The sequence below is a fragment of the Myotis nattereri genome (assembly GCF_964212035.1).
Source record: "Myotis nattereri genome assembly, chromosome: 9".
Taxonomy (NCBI): domain Eukaryota; kingdom Metazoa; phylum Chordata; class Mammalia; order Chiroptera; family Vespertilionidae; genus Myotis; species Myotis nattereri.
The window spans coordinates 60,991,852-61,012,397 of NC_138084.1; the positions used below are offsets into that span (position 1 = coordinate 60,991,852).

General features: G+C 46.2%; 1 protein-coding gene across 4 annotated transcripts in view; it reads left to right on the forward strand.

The window, feature by feature from the left end:
- The window catches only part of AMOTL1 (angiomotin like 1), a gene marked incomplete at its 5' end in the record, with an annotated part of 122,486 nt that overhangs the window by 79,214 nt on the left and 22,726 nt on the right, over nucleotides 1-20,546 (forward strand). For all 4 annotated transcript variants that reach the window (XM_081100138.1, XM_081100139.1, XM_081100136.1 and 1 more), the window contains 2 exons: nucleotides 2,380-2,524; nucleotides 3,857-3,946. In XM_081100138.1, the coding sequence (XP_080956264.1) occupies nucleotides 2,380-2,524; nucleotides 3,857-3,946 (235 nt within the window). The remainder of the gene's footprint in view (nucleotides 1-2,379; nucleotides 2,525-3,856; nucleotides 3,947-20,546) is intronic.

Here is a 20,546-nt window from a genome sequence, read left to right on the forward strand (position 1 = left end):
TATTTTTTTGTTGTTGTTAATGCTCACGCAAAATTCAAATCTTGCGTGAGTTTTGGGACACCCTATAGCTACCCTACTTCACGCTTTGTCATTGGTCACTGAGCCGTTTCATTAGCTTCTTCCTTGGACTTCTTTCCTCCTGCCTTGTCTCCCCACCCCCACTCTCCAACCCCATCCTTAATTTATCTCTGTAAAACCTCTGTTAAGACCATGCTGCCCTTCTGCTTATATGGGTGTGTGTCCTCCCATAATTCTCCCTGGCCCACAGAGTCCTTCCACTTGGCCCTGGCTCCTACCACCTGCCCCTCGCGCTCATCAGAGACGTGCACTTTCATGGCTTGGCCTTGGCTCACGTCCTGTCTTCTGCCTGGGATGCCAACACCCTTTGGCCTTTTCTTTTCCGCTTGCCAAATCCCTATTCATCCCTCAAGGCTCATTTTCAATGGCATTTTCTCTGAAATCTTATCTAAAGAAACTCTCCTCAGCCCTGCAAAATGGCCTTGCCGCCCAGCTCCGTCGTAGCATTACACCACCACACCCCTTATGACTTTGCTTTACTGAAGTGGATGTGTCTGGGTGCAGGCCATCTCTAGACTTTGAGTTCCTAAGACCAGGTATCCTTGGCACCCAGACACACAGTGAGTGTACAGTGAACACCTGTTAGGATATGTTTTGTGTATAGGAACCTCAGCAGGGACTTCTGATCAGGGCAATTGGGGTGCCTGCCTCATGGTGACATAGCTCTCCAGCGGAGACCAAAAACATGGTGCAAGTCTCTTGGTGCCCAATGAGGGACGCCAGTGCTCTCAACCCTGCCTGCCTTGCCTCTGGTTCCGACTTTTAGCAATACATCAAGGTTCTGTGTTTGCAGGCACTCTTTATCCTTTCTCTGGCATTTATTTAGGTCACACAACACTAAAACGGGATTTATTGATAGCTACTTCAGAAACTCACTAGTAAGTTAGACTCCTGTTACCACAGTTAGTGCTACCTATTATAGATTTATATATGCTGCAGATTAAATGCTCTCCCAGTTACAGCTCTTGATTTAGTGAAATACAAAAAAAGAGCAACAACAAAAAAATGATTTAATCCCATATTTTTCAATCCCTTCATGCAAAGAGATTGTCTGTGGTACGTTTGTTTATGATTAGCTTCAAGTCCATTCGTCCTTTATATAGATAGTTTCATAGGAAAAGGAGTAAAAATGCTAAGTAAAGCAGCATCTCCTCAAGTGGGTTTTATGTTCCTTTGGGGATGGGAACATAAAAGGAAGTTTTCTGGATGAGCACTGTACTTGGAGTCTGGAAATTTGGGTTCCAGTTGTGGTCCTTTAGTTGTTCTGTATTTAATATTTTCCCTTATGTTAACTGGGAATAATAATCTATATATATAAAACCCTAAACCACAAGACGACCGGCTGGTAGCTATGACATGCACTGACCACCAGGGGGCAGATACTCAATGCAGGAGCTGCCCCCTGGTGGTCAGTGCGCTCCCACAGTGAGAGCGCCGCTCAGCTGACCGACAGAAACCAGACACTGGGCTCATGGCTGGCGAGTGCAGCTGTGGTGGCACAAGCCTCTCCCGACTACTTGGCGTGAGCACTCCTGAGTGGCAGCAGTGGCAGCAGGCACAGTGGGGCCCGGGTGAGCGGGAGAGGCATGGCACTTGGCCCTGGCTCGGGCTCCTCTCCTGCTGCCTGCTGCTTCACACACTACTACATCCCTCAAGGGGTCCCAGATTGCGAAAGGGCGCAGGCCAGACTGAGGGACCCCACCGGTGCACAAATTCATGTACCGGGCCTCTAGTAATAGTTGTAAATTGCTGTACAAAATATAAGAGGCTTAAGTTGTGTTTAAATTCACCCTTTCTGGAATTGGTACAGAGAAATTTTTCCAAGGTGACATCAGATGGTCCATCCAGACTAGTGAGTCTGCTATTTGCAGGACCCTAATGTAGCCCTCAGAAGGCAGGCGAGGGTGGGGGTGAAATTGATTACACCATTTGGTATACATGAAACTTGAGATGCAGAAAAGGCCACATTGGAGATACAGCTTTCACACTTGGAATGTCAAAGAGGCAGTGTAGACCGAGCCAGTGTGGCTCCGTGGTTGAGCATTGACCTGTGAACCAGGAGGTCACGGTTCGATTCCTAGTCAGGGCATATGCCCAGGTTGTGGGCTCGATCCCCAGTAGGGCATGTGCATGAGGCAGCTGATCAATGATTCTCTCTCATCACTGACGTTTCTATCTCTGCTCTCTCTGTCTCCCTTCCTCTTTCTGAAATCAATATGAACATTTTTTTAAAGAGTTGGTGTAACTCAGGCACCGATGGGAATGTCAGAGTCCCACTTTCATGTCACTTCTTTCTTGTAGTTTGAAAAAGAACTTCAGAGGATTTCGGAAGCCTATGAGAGTCTGGTCAAGTCCACCACCAAGCGAGAGTCACTGGACAAGGCGATGAGAAACAAACTGGAGGGCGAGATTCGAAGACTTCACGACTTCAACAGGGACCTCCGAGGCACGTCAGCTTCCGTTCATGTTTTCTCTCTATCCCAAAGTGCTCTGTGACCAACAGCCTGACTTCAGGTCCCAACTGTGTGAGATAACCTTGGAAATTCCAACCACCTGGGAAAGGGCTCTCAGAGAGCGGAATTGTTCCTTTCTGCCTTGTAGGGTGTAGGTTTCAGCACTGAGCCTGAGAAGTGACAGCCTATATGCAAAGTGAGGGCGTAGGTGTGCAGCTGCTTCTGGCTTGAAAACTCCTGACTGTGACTTGTGACTTGTGACTATGTGAGTGGCAACTTTGAAAAGACCAGTGTTAGGTGCACAGCTCTTCTCACGCATGCTGAGTCATTTGGTAGCATGCTGTAAAAGCCAATGCTGAACACTTGCTTGGTATAGTATAGAAGACAGACTAGATGTGTCCCTCTGGTGGAAAAATAAAGGCCAATAGGCCAACACATGTGTGTCTATAATAATAAAAGCATAATATGCTAATTAGACCAGACGACCTTCGGATGAAGCCAGGGCTGCAAGGGAAGCCCAGGTGCCAGGTGCCTGCCCGGCAGCTGGGGGAAGAAAGGCCTACTCTTGCACGAATTTTGTGCATCGGGCCTCTAGTATATGTATATACTTCCCCAAAACTAGGAGTCACCTGCTACAGAGTTTTGGCAACCTCCAACATACAGAATAACTCGACGCATAAAATTTAACTTCACCTTCAATCAGCCAAGCCATTTTTTCAGTTGCCTTGTATGTAGTCTCTAGATCCTACTTTTTCTATTATTACAAACCTCTTTATCTTGCATATCATGTACATTCAATGAAGACCTGTTAAACCGAATTATTTAATGGAATAAATGAAAATTTGCCAGGTGCTTTGAGCAAATGTAGAACTAACTGTGTAGAATCTTCATCCATTAGGTCATTTTGACCTTTTTTGGTATTTAATTGTTGTTCTAAGATACAGGTAGCATTTCCAGGCTAAAACAGAGGGCTCATGGTCAGGGTTAGACTAGGGCTGGGTTTGGGGCCAAGGAGTCAACCCTTTGCAAGGACTTCAAATCAGAGGTTTGCTCACAGGCAGCAAAGCGGTTTTTCTTGGAACCTGTTCTTAGCTGCCCCCTGCTGGTGCACATCTTGGCATTCCGTTGCATAAAGGCACAGCGTGGCATCTGAAGACTTCTTTTGACATTTTGGAATGTATCGTTCCTCCCCAAAAGTTGTTCAGTTTGGGGCTCCTGCCTGAGCATCTTTTCATACCCAGCTCTTGGCTCCCACGTCATTTCTCAGTTGATGATGACTTAGATCCATACACATTTCTTCATAATCCTTTTCTCTCTGTGCACAGATCGACTGGAGACTGCCAACAGGCAGCTGTCCAGCAGGGAGTACGACGGCCATGAAGACAGAGCCGTGGAGGGCCTCTATGCTTCCCAGAGTGAGTCTCCATGTGTATCCATCCCAGCGTCGGTATTTTTAAAACCTAGGGGCCTGAACAAAGAATCGTGTTAATTTTAAGTAGGTTTTGTGCTGTGTACCTGTGGGGTTTTGTAATTTAGCACATAAGCCGTTGGGCCTCCTAGGTCTGCCAGAGATAAAGCCAAAGTTATTGGGTATTATTTCAGTAATGTTTATTCTGACCTTCTGACCTGGGCCACCTGAAGGACCACATCATATATCTGCATATGTGACTCTCGTTGCCAAAAACTCACTGAGCCCGTGTCTGCCCAGAATGAAATAAACAGTGGCTTCCCGTGCCTCCAGATTATTGGGAGAATATTGTGTTAATTTCACCAAAGGCAAATGGGTTTTGAGAAACCATCGGTCAGGGTTAGAATTTCTGCAAGTCCATTGTACAGGTCTGAAATGTAAAAATACAACTTCCTTTTTTTAAAGGCTGTTTAGAAAACTGAATTCATTTCTCTGGCATAAATCTCAACAACATGGTGAGTTAAGTGTTTACTAACTAAAGACAGTTCAAGGAACAATGTTACCTGACATTGACCACCCATGTGGGGTGGTGGTGGAATTCTGATGCCGGTCCTTCGGTACAGCCCTGCATTTTCAAGGCGGGGAAATCATTGGTGAAATTTTCAAGGTGTAGTCCTATTTGGTTGGGGTAAGCGCCTTTGTTTCCCCCACATTTACTCCAGATCGCACTCCAGAGATTAGTCCCAGCTTCCTTTTTAAGTTTTGTTTTGGCGGACGGACACTCATGCCGCCCAGGCCTTCTGTATCAGAGCCTTCCTCGTCGTCTTGCAGCAGTTGAGCTGCCCTGTGCTCCAGGTTCCCATGAAGAGCTCCATCAGCATCTTGAATTATTTACTTTCCTACAGAATGTATCTCTTCCTGAGGGTACAGCAGCTTTACCACCTCCTCTGAGCTTTCCTTTGAAAAAGGACTCACCTGTGGTACCTGCGTGTCGTCCCTGGCTGTCGGGTGATCAGCTGCCTGAGTAGAGTCGGTGTCCTTGTGGTAGTTCTGTCAGCAATGCCGCTCTGCTGATCCTCTGCCTTATGTCAGGGGATATCGTTCTCTCACTTAGTTCAGGTCAAAGTGGGAAATCCAGTTAGTTCCATCTGGCCTCATAGCCCAGAAAATAAAAGTTCAGAAAATAAAACATTAACGATGCAGGCCAAGAGACTCTTCCGACTTTATGGCAATGATTTGTTCTGTGTGAGCATGCTCCATTGTGCTCCAAAGGCAGAAACAGAGTCCAGAGGCATTTATAGGTATCTCATTGTTGACATATGATATCATTGAATCTAGGCAGGGCATTTGAAGCAAGTTTGCTAATAGTGATATCTAAGCAATTTTTTAACGCCTGTCTCTACAGGACACTTTGTGCCATAGTCACGCTTTATAATTGTTTGCATTAGCTTTTCCTCTCCTAGTGTGGGGAAGAGATGGACTCAGTATGTTATTTCAGATTTACAGATAGGTATTTTTCTTAGTGAGTCGTAAGAACTCTTTATATATTAAGAAAATTAGCATGTCTCCTGCCATCTGTGTTGCCGCTACTTCCCCCAGTTGCTTTTTTACCTTTGATGATAATGTCCTTTAGTTTACAGATTTTTTTTATATATATATATTTTATTGATTTTTTACAGAGAGGAAGGGAGAGAGATAGAGAGTTAGAAACATCGATGAGAGAGAAACATCGATCAGCTGCCTCCTGCACATCTCCTACTGGGGATGTGCCCGCAACCCAGGTACATGCCCTTGACCAGAATCGAACCTGGGACCTTTCAGTCTGCCGGCCGACGCTCTATCCACTGAGCCAAACCGGTTTCGGCAAGTTTACAGATTTTTTTAGTAACTATATTTATGCCTTCTAGATTTTGTTATGCTCAGAAATGCTTCTTCTCACTCCAAGACTATAAAAAATATGCACCTATATTTTTTTCAAAAGTGTTTATGAATTTATTGTTTTCAAGACTTATATTTTAGAAGCTTGTTAGGAACAGTACAAGGAACATTCATTAGGAACTAACCTGGAGGCAAGGAGACTAATCACAGGTATTTTAGTATCTGGGCAAGAGAGGTAGAGGTCTTAACTAAGACAGAAGTAGCAACGGAGAGCAGGGGAAGATAAGCAAGTGACAGTTAGGAACTTGGTGACCAATTGAATAAGGCAGTAAGAGAAAGACAGGAGTGTGACCAGAACAATCAGGAGGAAGGAACACGTTGGGATTAGATAATAAGTTGAAGTTGGAACATGTGGAGTCACCTCACACAGCGGCCCATAGCTAAGAGAGCAAGTATAATAGCAATAGGTGCAGACATGCCCAGAAGGCTAGTGATGGGCGATGCTTTCTGTCAGACTCATTTTAGCATGTGGGTACAGAATGGCAGGCATGAATTACTGCCTCGCTTCAGAGTTATTAATGTGTTTCATGATCTACATGTTCTTTTGAAACTCTATTACTAGAGCACTTGCCAAATGCCTTGTAACCATAATTATTCACATTGCGCACTCCAGAGGAGCCAGGCTTCTCAAGTGAGTCTTTTGAAATGCTAGCCTTTGGCTGAGAGAAAGGCAGGCCTGCCAAGCGGAGTAGTGATTTCTCTGGGTAATGCCTCGCGAGGAGCTGAGGCTCAGTTGGGAAGCCTCTGACAAACACCTTGGCCAGTGGAGAAGTCAGAAGGAAAGTCAGAGGAGAGAATAGCATGTTTGGCTCTTTTGCTAGGTGTTCATGGGGAAGCTAAGCACTCAGTCCAAGAACACCCAGCACACTCTCGCAGAACGAGCTGTCGGTAGGAGCTCTGTAACACCTTAGTTAATGGAAGGGGACGGTCCTTCCTGGCCTGATTTCTAAATTTCCCTGCTGTCCAGGGCAGTTTTCCTTCAAACGCTGAGCTCTGCTCTTTGGTTGGAGCCTGATGAAGGCCTTGGTGCAGTGCCTGGGCAGTCGCCACTGAGCCGTGCAGGTTGGGGGAACGTTGAACAGGGCGATGATTGTGCTCCTCTCGGGTAGGAGATGGCTCTGTGTTAACAATCTCGCTGGATTAAGCGCTGAGGACTTTGAGGACTGTGACAAATCGTTTTCTCTATCACATCGTGGTGTAGCATTCAGAGTTTAGTGTGTTTGCTTTCTGCTTTTGCTTGCTTGTTGTTGTTTTTCCAAATGTTTTTGCAGCCAAATTGCTCCTGAAAAACAAGACATCCTGTTTGGTCTGGCTGTGTGACACTAGGGCATCTTTGTCCCTTAACTTCTTTAACTTACTGAGATTTCTGCTTCTTCTATTTGTTCGTTTGTCACACACATGCACGCGCGCGCACACACACACACACACACACATCAGAGTCCTGGGAATGTCTGTCATCATTCACTTTTAGCACTGTCTTCTCAGTAAGTGAAACTTTTTAATCGTTTCTTTCTGAAAAATTGATGACTGCAGAATTTCCATCATCATTAGACCAGAAAGCCAAAAATAAAATATTTGATGTGGGGAAACTAGGTGGGTAGAGGGAATCTTATTAGTTTCTTGGGTTGAGCGGGACCTGATTAGCCCTGGCTTGTGCTTGTGTTATTCCAGGATAAAACCAAGTTGTGTTTAAGTCTTTGTGAGTTGGATTCTGGCTGTTAAACGGTATCTCTCGAAGAAAGACTTTTTTTGAGTATTCATTTATTCATTTAAATTGATGAGTAAGGTGTGTAAATGAGTCAGAACTCATATATACTTTGGATTTTCCTCATAATTCCCATGGGTTTAAAAGTTAACAACAAAAGAATGTGTGGGACCACCTTGTTTTAAAAATAATAGTAATTTTCCCTGGCCGGTGTAGCTCAGTTGGTTGGGCATCATCCCACGCACCGAAAGGTTGCCCGTTCGTTGGGTTCCCTGTCAGGGCACATGCCCTGGTTATGGGCTCGATCCCCAATAGGAGATTAGCTGTTCCATGTTGCACTCTCACATCGATGTTTCTCTCTTTCTCTCTCTCCCTCTTTCTTTCTCTCTAAATATCAATAAAAATATTTTAAGAAAATAATAGTGATTTACCATTTTCAGTGAATCTTAAAATCATCATCCTACCCTGGATCTTATTTTAGGTAATTTGGTTTTCTGTCTCTTATAGAATGTAAAAGAGACTAAAATAATTTTCTATAAGTGGATCCCTCTGGCTATTTTTGTATTTCTATAAGGGCCCGTGTGAAACAGAAATCACGGTGACATAAACATGAATTCTGTTGACCTACATGGAGCACAAGGAGGTTACTCTGAATCTCCATTGCGTTTCATTGCACCTTGTGTGGGTTTCTCTCAGACATCGTCAGGGAGGACGGGTTAGGTGTGGTCACATCTGGGCCCACTGGTTTACCTCCCGAGTCACTGCAAAGCTCCTACAGCACCTCCTCCCTCTGCATTCTGCAGGGGCACCCTTTAGTTGCATGGAACGCCTCCACTCAGTGGTTGAGTGTTGACCTATGAACCAGGAGGTCGTAGTTCGGTCCCAGGTCAGGGCATATGCCTGGGTTCCGGATTCAATCCAGCCATGCAAGAGGCAGCTGATCAGTGATTCTCTCTCATCGCTGATGTTTCTATCTCTCTTTCCCTCTCCCTTCCTCTCTGAAATCAGTAAAAATATATTTTTAAAAATCATTCTTTTTAGCTCAATATTTCCTCATCATGTTAGGAGATATACCCAAGTTATTCTGTTATTTCAAGGCATTTGGCAAAATTATTTTTTTAAAACTGCTATCAGAATAGAAGCATCTTAAGAATGCTTGATTCTTCTTTGCCTGCCTTCTTCCCTCCTTCCTTTTTTTTTCCAAGTAGGAGGATATCCAGGGAACCTTTCACTATTAGGTACTTGTCATGAAAATTGGTGTAATATAGTTGATCTCTGACTCCCTTGACTTCTCTTTTACTCTGATGGAGATGTGTTGGAGGTAACCGTTGGCTGTGGTATAGAAAGGTTTTTGGAGCAGCGGCCAGATGCTCACACTGGCCAATCCATGGACCATGCCAGATACCCAGACCCACCTGGGCAAAGGGGGAGGAATTGTCTGTGGAGCCTGCCAAGGTGGTATCATTTAAATCAAGAACATTTTCTGGCCTTAAGTTAACTGATCCTCTTTAAAGATAACCCCTACATTTAGTGGGACTGTGCAGCTCAATGAAGTGAACAGTTTTGTAGGCATGGCCTCAAGCAAATAATTTTGGAACAGTTGCTTCATCTTCTAAGGCCTGGGCTCTCACGGACATGCTCCTGACCTGAAGGTAGATGCCTGATCTCCCTGCACTTCCATTTCCTCTAAACAGAGGGGTAAATCTGCTCATTCAGCCAGTAGAGCTCGGAGGAAGAACCAGAGCTAGGAAGTGTGAAGAAGACTTTATAAAACACATTTATTTATTCTGCAACACTTCTTCCTGCTCCTTACATCCTTCCTCCATCTATTCTAGCACTCACCTTGTCCGGAAGGACCTGCCAGTTTTCAGGGTTGGGGGATGGTCTGTGTTCCCAGAGAATGCTGGCGTGGCTTAGCAAGCCTTCCTGGATTTGGGAAGCAGAGCATGCGAATGCTTAAGCCACTTGTTCAATCTTGACAGGCAGCACTGAGAAACTTCAAACCCACATGACAGCCAGAAGTGCCCCAGAGCTTCAGGGCATCTGTTTATGCTCCATCAAATCTCCCAAGTGTGACTCAGTGAGGCTGGTTTTCTGTGCTTAAAGGCCTGGAGCTCGTTAAAGAACTGTCTCCCAGTCACGTGTTGGTATCAGGGCTCCAACAAGTGCACATGACTTATGATTGATTTATTGGCTTAGCTTTCCAGCTTGGAGATGGAATAGTCAAGTGTCTTAAACTTTATTACAGTCCCCGGTCCTTGCACTGCATGGCTAGTGGGGTGGATGGAGTAAGCCCAGACTGGAAAGCATACTAGAGTTCATTCCCATTTCATGTGGCATCCGGGAGCCCTCACGTTCCCTGCCAGTTCAGAGCCGGGAAATCCACGTACAGGTCTCAGCTTAGATGTGAATAAGTAACTGTTGGCTGTGCTTGTCCTATCTTCCCTGACTAAACTGCATGCACCAGGGGGCAGGGGCCCTGTCTGACACCCTCACCTTGTGGTCCCATGTCATATGCTTCCAGAACCTGGCACTTAGGGGCATTTCACAAATATTTGTTGGATATTGAATGACATGATAGTCATTATTATTTATTCTAATAATGGGCTACTTCCTGTGAGCTAGCTTCCTGTGGGCCACAGGGCAGCAAACATTTTCTGTGAAGCGCCAGGTGGTAAGTGATCTCAGGCCACAACCACTCAGCTCTGCCCTGTAGCCCAAAGCCCCACAGATGGTCTGTAAACAAGTGGGAGCGACCGAGTTCCAGTGAAACGTTATTTATGGAATCAGGCTGTGGGTGGACCTGGCCTGCAGGCCATGGCGGGCTGACCCTTGTTCCCGTCATGGAAGGAAGAGAAAGAAGGAACCTGAGCATAAGGAGGATGAAAAAGAAAGAACTGCAGAAGTTCTCTAGATCTTATTTTGTAAATTGCCTCATTTATAAATTAGGATGCAATTGGTATTCTTTCCTGGGGTAGTTTCATGGTCATTTTATATATACTAGAGGTCCGGTGCACGAAATTCGTGCATTGGAGAGGGGGTCCCTCAGCCCAGCCTGCACCCTCTCCATTCTGGGACCCCTCAAGGGATGTCCGACTGCCGGTTTAGGGGATCGGGCCTAAACCGGCAGTCAAACATCCCTCTCACAATCCTGGACCGCTGGCTCCTAATCGCTCACCTGCCTGCCTGTCTGGTTGCCCCTAACTGCCCCCCCTCCAGCCTGATCACCCCTCACTGCCTCTGCATGCCAGCCTGATCACTCCTAACTGCTCCCACTGCCAGCCTGGTCGCCCCTAACTGACCCCTGCTGCCGGCCAGGTCACCCCCAACTGCCCCCTCCCTGCCGGCCTGGCCACTCCTAACTGCCTCCTCCCCACCAGCCTGGTCACCCCTGCTGCCCCCCCTGCTGGCCTGATTGCCCCCCCCCCCGCCAACCTAATCAATCCCAACTGCCCCCACCCCCACCTCCGACCTGGTCATCCCATGCAGCCTGCTGTTCAGTCGTGTGATCGTCCCTCACTAACCCCCCTGCCGGCCTGGTCACCCCACGCAGGCTGCTTGTTCAGTCATTTGGTCGTCCCTCACTAACCCCCCTGCCAGCCTGGTCATGGGCAGCCATCTTGTGAGGGTGTGATGGTCAATTTGCATATTACCTCTTTATTAAATAGGCTGTATATTTCAGAGAGAGAGAGAGAGAGAGAGAAATCAATGATAAGAGAGAATCATTGATCTGCTGCCTCCTGCACACCCCCTACTGGGGATCAAACCCACAACTGGGAATTGAACCGTGACCTCCTGGCTTATAGGTTGATGCTCAACCATTGAGCCACACCAGCTGGGCTCACGGTCATCTTTTCCTGAAGCCCTAATCAGGTGAGCATACCATTTTCATTTTAGATAAACAGACACATGCAAATGTAGTCACAATCCTTAGTTACCCAGTTGGGGTCCAAAATTGGCTAATGATAAAAGATAGGGCTGGGCAGGACTAACCCTGGGGTCTGTAGTTAACTGCTGGATAGTGAGGTCTTTAGGGGTGCCTCTCAGCAGTGCCATATGTCTTACCATAAGCGTCCTACTGTGAGATGAGGTCTGCGGATCTTAAATACCAGGGTTGGGGAGCACCTTAAAGGTCACAAGTCTGGCCTCTACAGTGCATGTGTCCTCTGAACTTGAGCTCATTAAGAGGCCATTTGATTGCACTAGGAATGACAGATTCTCCAGAGGCTGTTGGTTTGATGGTTAAAAGTTTATCCTCCGGTGGAGTTGCAGGGTGGCTCCTGTTTGCTCCCCTTTAGGTCCTGGTTCAGGCTGGCCTGCTCTGGTCATTTTACGACAGTAACGGCTGCCAGCACTCATTGAGCACTTTCTGTGAGCCGAGCGCTCAGCTGTTGTCTCTATCAGGTATTTCACAGGTGAGGGCGCTGAGGCACAGGAAGGTTGAGTAACTTGTCCCGGGTCATCAAGCTGGTGAGTAGAGCAGACGGGTTTGAACTCAGGCCGTTCTAAGACTGGAGCCCAAAGTCATACGGAGCTGTTGTGGGGGAGCCACCACTGTGTCCCGGGGTGTGCAGAGACGTGCTAATGTAAGAGGTGGCAACTGTGAACTTCAGTAGTTTTAGAACTCATTGAGCGTGGCCTTCATGTTTCACTGATGAAGAAACTGCAACCAAGAATGATCGAATAGCTTGTCCTTAGTTGGCTCTGGGGGTAGTGAAAATTTTCACATTTTTACCCCTAGAAGTATCAGGGCAGTAAGTGAATGTTAAATAATTTTTGTACTAAAAGTCTTCTTTGGATTCAAATTATTTGTCCCAGTACTGTGACTTAGTAGTAAGGTCCCCATTTCTCCTCAGGTGAGTTCTAACTACTGGAATTCACAGTTTGTCCTTCTGGTTTCTACATTTGTCTTTGAACCAGAGCCAATTATAGTAAAAGGCCTTGTTTGATAATCTAGTGTATCTCTTCAGATACAAAAGCAAAATTGTTGAGACCAGAATAGAGTTTAGAGTCTTTAAAAACACTTTTCTCAAAATGTCTTTGAAATGAAAGCTTTTGTTCTCTGAATGATAAAAATAAGCAGAGTGCAATGAGTGACTCTGTGATGTCGGTTCTGTCAGTTTGTTTTTAAAACTATTTTGGGCTCATGAATTGTAGTGAGGGCAGGCAGCTATATCTTAATGGAATGCGAAACTTTGGGGGACAAAGTGTTTGTTTTAAGTCCAGGAAATTTGGTCTTAGACCATTAAACATAAGCTTGCGTCTGTTACTAATTTTCTTTTTTGCTTACAAAAGACTGGTTTGGTAGAGAAAAAGAGGGGGGGTGGGGAACAGAGCAAGTTACAAAAATGATCATGGGAGAGGTTGCAGAAGTTAACGAAAGGGAGAAAATATAATTGCAGGCAACACATTGCTTTCTCCCTGATCAACCCAAAATGAACTGCTTTTTTTATCCACGTATAACCATTTCCCCAGCATGAACTTCGATCTTTGGGCCAAGTTTGGAGGTTAAGCCATTCAAAGGGCCCGTTTGAAAAACTTAGTTCTATATGTGCGTATTCTAATAATGCCCCAACACCTTATTTAAAACAAACCTAGGAATATAATTAATAATACATACCTATAAATATCTAGGTATTTATTTAGATATGTTTACATACAACAAAATAAGTACTTATATACAATCAAATAAATGTGCACATTCGAAGGGTACAGTGTGGTGAAATGCAGCCACCGCCGCCGTCGAGGCATAGCACCTGCTGCGCCTGTGGAGTTCCTTTCCTCTCCACGTGAGCTGCACTCCCACCGTCTGTCTGCACAGGTTCACTCTCCACTGCCTTCAGATCATTGCTCTTTGTTCTGTGTCCAGGTTTTACGGTTGTTTCCTGCGTGGGGAGCCAAGCTGTCTGGTAGGGTCTTACGTTGTCATCCCTGGAAACAGAAGTGTCTGTTGTATATCTTTTTATATTCAGGAAAGAGAAGGCCAAAAAAGGACCTGCTCTCTGGTGGTTATGGAAAGTTAAAGTCTTCGGGTTTCTTTTCTAAGTGATTCCTGAATAGGTGTCTAGTCAAAACCATCTGCCCTATGCGTCCTATTTTTATGTGGCACTATTAACTCGTTGCCCAATTTGTTATTCAGCTGTCAGCAGTGATATGGAAGCCGCCGGACATTTTTATTTTAGGTAGAAAAGAAAATAAAGTGGAAGGTTGAGCAGTACGTGTGGAAGCTGAGCTGGATGAATGGGTGTATATTCGGTCAAGCAAGTTTGCAAGCTACATGTGTAAAAAAACGATGAAGTTTAAAAAGAAACAACTCAGTTACACCTCCATGTGTCAGTACAGTTTTTAGAAATAAAATGCAATAGGAAATAGGATATGGGTCAGAGAAAATCACTACATTCAAGACAACTTCTGCTATGCAAATACCAGTAAATATTTTACCAAATCTTATCTGCGATATATTTCTTTCGGTGCTACACACTCACTTTGGGGCCTAGGTACTAAAGAGCAATAGGTAAATTTTATAACATTAACAAAAATACCATGTGAAAACCAAAATGTTCTCCTCCGTTAGGTCAATAGAAGTGTTGGGTGGTTGGGCTTATTACTTTCCAATGATTAGTGTCTGAAAACAATCATTTTTAAAATTTTAGTTTAAAGACTGAGTTAGAATATGGTCCTGTATCAACAGCATCCTCTTATTCGATAAACTGTTGCCTACACTTGTTGCATCTCTTCATACAGGAGGCGCTTCCGCTATCTTAGATTCTTCAAATCCTGCAGAGCTAGAAGGGTGTAGACACGCGCTGAAGTGCGCCGGTGAGGGAGGATGGGACAGGCTGGCTCGCCTCTGTGCCTGGGATATAGGCAGCAGGTGGCCAGCACTCGTTAGAGAGGCACGGCTCCCACCTGAAGTGCAGGTGTGGGTCCTCCTGTCCAGGGGAGACCTGCCATTGAAGGGATCGGGAAGGCTGCGTGAGTGTGTGGCCTTGCGGGCAGGCCTTGAAAAGGGATTCGTCTTTAAGGGTGATTTTGCTGCCACAGTACTATGTAAAAGGGGAAATTTCTATTTTCCTCTTAAATTGGGGCAACAAAGTTTGAATAAACCTTCACAGGTCAGGCGTTGTCTCACTTTCTCTTATGGACTCATCTCCAGAAGATTTCTTCCCTGCATTTTTACAGTAGCCATTTCCACAAACCTTTGTTCCTTTTTGTAATGTCTGATCCCGAGGCTCTGACACTCGGAACACTTGTTTAAAAGAAAGCTTTCTTGGAAGCCCCAAATGTAAAATGCATAGAAACTGAAGATCCATTTTGGTTCAGACAGGGGTGCATTGTTTTAGCTCCACCTCATTCCTGCTTGTCCCCGACATCGCTTCTCCCCCCCCCCCCCCTTCCTTCTCTCTCTCCCAGGGCTCTGCAGGACAGTTTGGGTTGCGCTCCTGTTTTTAATATTCCTTATTACAAAACTCATTTAAAAACAGTTCTCTCTCCCAGCCATCTAAGACAAGCCCTCACTGGAGTGTTCCTGTGTTTGTTAATAGACTTAGTCAGCCGCCCGCTCATAATCTATGTCTCCAGTTGCCTGGCAGAACCACGGCAACCTGCAGTGGCCTACAGGGACTGTGTAGAGCTAAAGACCCTTCCCAGAAACAACAGGGTCCCTTACCTGAGAAACTTTATCAGCAGCATTTTAAAAGACATCGAAAAGCCAAGCCGGGGGCTCATGGGTTAGCTTTGTATTATATTGCTTTTTCATTGCTGAGTTGATGAATTGTGTCCCCTTTCACTTGGTTTTGCATCCTATAAGCCTCATGTGAACAGATAACTCTTAAATGATGTGAACAGTGCTCTGTTCGGGTTAGTTTGAGGGGGTCTCTTTCTGGGTTCATCAGTTTGACTCTCAAACTGGGGTGAGGGAGTGAGAGCAGATGTGAAGAATGAGCTCTTTTTTTTTTAATTAAATCTTTATTGTTCAGATTATTACATTTGTTCCTCTTTCCCCCCCCCCCCATAACTCCCCTCCTCCCAGTTCCTGCCCCACCCTCCGCCCTCACTCCCCACCCACTGTCCTCATCCATAGGTGCACGATTTTTGTCCAGTCTCTTCCCGCATCTCCCACACCCCTTTCCCCACCAAGAATAGTCAGTCCATTCCCTTTCTATGTCCCTGATTCTATTATGATCACCAGATTATTTGTTCACTTGATTCTTAGATTCACTTGTTGATAGATGCATGTTTGTTGTTCATAATTTGTATCTTTACCTTTTTCTTCTTCTTCCTCTTCTTAAAGGATACCTTTCAGCATTTCATATAATACTGGTTTGGTGGTGATGAACTCCTTTAGCTTTTCCTTATCTGTGAAGCTCTTTATCTGACCTTCAGTTCTGAATGATAGCTTTGCTGGATAAAGTAATCTTGGTTGTAGGTTCTTGGTATTCATCACTTTGAATATTTCTTGCCATTCCCTTCTGGCCTGCAAAGTTTCTGTTCAGAAATCAGCTGACAGTCGTATGGGTATTCCCTTGTAGGTAACTGAGTTTCTTTCTCTTGCTGCTTTTAGGATTTTCTCTTTGTCTTTTGCTCTTGGCATTTTAATTATGATGTGTCTTGGTGTGGTCCTCTTTGGATTCCTTTTGTTTGGGGTTCTCTGCGCTTCCTGGACCTGTAAGTCTATTTCTTTCACCAGGTGGGGGAAGTTTTCTGTCATTATTTCTTCAAATAGGTTTTCAATATCTTGGTCTCTCTCTTCTTCTGGCACCCCTATAATTCTGATGTTGGTACGCTTGAAGCTGTCCCAGAGGCTCCTTACACTATCTTCGTATTTTCGGATTCTTTTTTCATTTTGCTTTTCCAGTTGGGTGTTTTTTGCTTCTTCGCATTTCAAATCTTTGACTTGATTCTTGCGCTCCTCTGGTCTGCTATTGGGAGTCTGTATAGTATTCTTTATTTCAGTCAGTGTATGCTTAATTTCTAGTTGGTTCTTTATCATAACATCGAGGGTCTCATTAGATTTCTTGTAGATCTCATTAAGTTTATCGGCAGCTTCTAGACAGTTCTTGAGAGACCTTAAAAGTGTGGTTCTGAACTCTATATCTTCCATTGAGAGTTTTGTCCTGTTTCTTTGTCTCCGCATTTTTTATGCTTTCTTGGTGCACCCCCTAGTGGTCTTTGTGCGCAGTCTTGTTGTAGTTAAGCCTTGATTGTTGGGGGGGGGGGGGTGATTTGACCTCAGGCTAACTGGCTATGAGAGTCAGCTGTGTCTGCAGTGGGAGAGCTTCTGTGCTGGATCTCTAGGGCGGTGCTAATCTAGCCTTTGCCTGAGGCTATCCGGCAAATGGCTCTGTGCAGGGCTTGGGCGGGGCGGGTCCCTGGGGATCTACAGGGCGGGCAGAGCGAGCAGTTATGGCTGCTCTCAGTTCCGTCCCTAGAGCTCTGCCTCACAGAGTCCCAGCAACCGCTGCAAACCTCGGAGAGAAAGCTGCCTTCGAGTTCCGACCGAAGCCAGACAGTCCCGCTTCTCCCATTTGAGTCTGGGTCCCTAGAGACTTGCCCGGATCTGGAGCTCAGAATCTGAAACTCCCTCCCGATTGAAAACAACAACCGCGCCCTCCGCCGCCAGCCCGCTCCGCGCGCGCACTCCGCACCTGAGTATTTCACTTCAGCACTGCACCTCCTCTGAGTCTGGGTATGATATTCTCTTTCCTCCTAGTTGTAGAATTTCCACTCAGCCAGCCTTCCTGTGGTTCTGGATGATGTCCGTTCCGTCTTTTAGGTGTACCCTTGAATTGGTTGTTCGAGGCAGCAATCTCCGGCATTAACCTATGCCGCCATCTTGGTTTCTCTTGCAGGAATCAAGAATGAGCTCTTGAGGGTGGACTGTCTTTGAGGCAGGATGAGCCGAAATAGTTTTGCAAATAGCGAAGTAAATGAAATTCTTTCCCATTGACTTCCCACTCCCACAACCGCAGAGAAAATAAATTCCTTTTGGTGTCCACAACATCGTCCACATGGATCTGGCTCTTCAAGTAGATGGTAGCCGCCCCGTGGAGTGGACTCCTCGCCAGCATCTGTTCCGTATTACAAGATACGGTGTCAGGGAGCTCTGAGCCACAGGATCCTTGAGGAAGGAGCAGGATGAGAGATTTTAGGGAGAGATACTATGGCATATAAGTGTTCTGACATCTTTTCATGAGAGCGAACCCATGCATTAGCATTGTGGAGCGGTTTCTCGTTACCAGAATTAATGCATTAGTGTTAGTCAGCATCATCTAAGGCAGTGGTTCTCAACCTTCTGGCCCTTTAACTACAGTTCCTCATGTTGTGACCCAACCATAAAATTATTTTCGTTGCTACTTCATAACTGTAATGTTGCTACTGTTAGGAATCGTCATGTAAATATCTGATATGCAGGATGGTCTTAGGCGACCGACCCCTGTGAAAGGGTCATTCGACCGCCGAAGGGGTCGCGACCCACAGGTTGAGAACCGCTGGTCTAAGACTTTACCAAATACCAAGTCCTCTTGGTGAAGAAGGGAGTAGAGGTGTAAAGAAAAAAGGAGAGGGTTCTAGTGATGTTTTTGTAATAAAAGGAAAACTCGCTTGAGCTAGCTGAAGCCCAGAGCAAGGACTGTTTTTGAAGTGCACGGGTGTGTGAGGGAGCCCCCAGGCAGGACGGGCAGGTCGGCCTCACAAGGCTAGGGGCCAGGGCTGGCATGTCTGAGAATCAGGTGTAGTTTGTACTTAGGAGTCTGTGTGTGTCTCTGTTTGTAACCCTCTCTCCCTGTAACCATGGGCTCTCATCCACTTTTCTCCATCCATCTGCTTGATTCTTCTTTTCTACAGCACAGCTTTCTCTGTTCTCTAACGCACATGCGGGATGTGGCTGCCAGCCCAAGAGCCAGGCGGCCCGTCTGCACCACCACCGCTCCCAGGCTCCTACTGGCACATCCCCAGACGAGAGACTCTGATTGGCCCAGCTTGGGTCACGTGGCCCTTCAGGTTCGACCCTGTCGAATGGGAGTGGTGGGCAGGGGCAGAAGAGAGGGCTTAGCACTGCAGGCATGGCTACTTCCCAGAACTTTCTATACAGGGCTGCGGTCGATAGCTCCTCAAAACAGAGTGTTTTCTGAGCAGACATGTGAACACTGTCTGCTCCGTATAGATCTCCAGATTAGGAAGCACTTGCCTCTGGCAGGCCCTCTCCTGGTGAACCTCCAGTGCTGATGGGGGGGTGGGGGGTGGCAAACAGGCCCCTAAATACAAACAGATGGCCTGGGCCCTGTTGGCCACCTGCAACCTCAGCCTCCCTACCCAGCCTCTCCTTCATCTATGGTGGTGGTTCTCAACCTTGGCTGCACATTAGAATCACCTGGGAATCTTTTTAAAATCCTGATTTCTGGGCCCCATCCTCCGGAAATTCTGTTTTTTTGTCACTAATGTTGTGGCCCCACCCTATAACAAAGAAATAGAATTTCCGGAGGATGAGGCCCAGAAATCAGGATTTTAAGTAGATTCCCAGGTGATTCTAATGTGCAGCCAAGGTTGAGAAACACTGATCTATGGCCTCTTCTCTGGTTGCGTTCTTTAAGCTCTCTTCATTCAGAGAGGCCCAGGGATGGTACTCCTAACATCATTCTCATCTGTCATTGGCATTTTAGAGGTTGTCGGATCATACCTGCCTCCTCTTCCCTTAATTTGATGCCCACCACGCCCTCCTCCCGCATCCAAGGCCACCAGTACCTCCTTGAGAAATGCCAGAGAAACGACTGCAGAACCAGGTGCCCAAGTGGGCTCGTTGTGCATTGCTGTGTGAGCATATGGGATTCAGAGCTTGAACAGGATTAGCTTAGTCTGTGTTTATGTGTACAGACTCACACACACACTCACACACACACACACACACACACACACACACAATCCAGGACAGATGTGAACCTGTGAAGAACCGGCCGGTTGAAAGGTCCAACCTTGGTTCCAGTTGAAAGAAGAGACGAGGGAGAGGAAGACCCGTCCTTTACTTCCGAACATTCCTGGGGATGAGTCACCCTTCGGTCAGGCTGGCAGCAGCTGGACTCCTCTGTCCCTCCAGCTCTATTGAGCTTGAGGGAAACTCATTAAAAACCTTTACATGAGGAAAAGCTTAGAAATGGATTCCTACTTGAGAAGGGCCAGGTTGAAGCTTTGCCCTCCTCATGAGCTCCAGCTGTAAGTTGGAAACACTGAGTTAAAAACTAGCAGGGCCACCCTGGCCAGTGTGGCTCAGTTGTTTGGGCTTCGTCCTGTGCACCAAAAGGTTGCCGGTTTGATCCCCAGTTGGGGGTGTGCAGGAGGCAGCCGATCAATGTTTCTTTCTCCTTCCCTCTCCCTTCCTCACCCTCTTGCTCTCTGAAAATCAATAAAAAATATTTTTTTATATATATTTTATTTTTTACAGAGAGGAAGGGAGAGAGATAGTTAGAAACATCGATGGGAGAGAAACATCGATCAGCCGCCTCCTGCACATCTCCCACTGGGGATGTGCCCGCAACCCAGGTACATGCCCTTGACCGGAATCGAACCTGGGACCCCTCAGTCCGCAGGCCGACGCTCTATCCACTGAGCCAAACCGGTTTCGGCAATAAAAAATATTTTTTTAAAAAAACACAAAACTAGTAGCATAACACATGGTGTCTTGACACCCCACTGTTGGTCCCCACACATGCCCAGCCCAGCCCACGGTATTTCTTGACAGGTTACCAGGGCCCACCATCCTGTGGTTCGGCCAGCAGTTAAGCTTGGTGCTCAAATAGTAATTCAGAAACAGTTTCAACAGGCTGTCCACAGTGGGCCTTGCCCAGAACTGGCAAAGGGCAGGGTGGGGGTCAGATACAATGGGAGCATCTTTGATTACAGGGCCCAGTTCTAGTTTCCGTCCACTCCGCTCCTTCCTCACACAAATAGACTAACCTATGGGGGGAGGCAC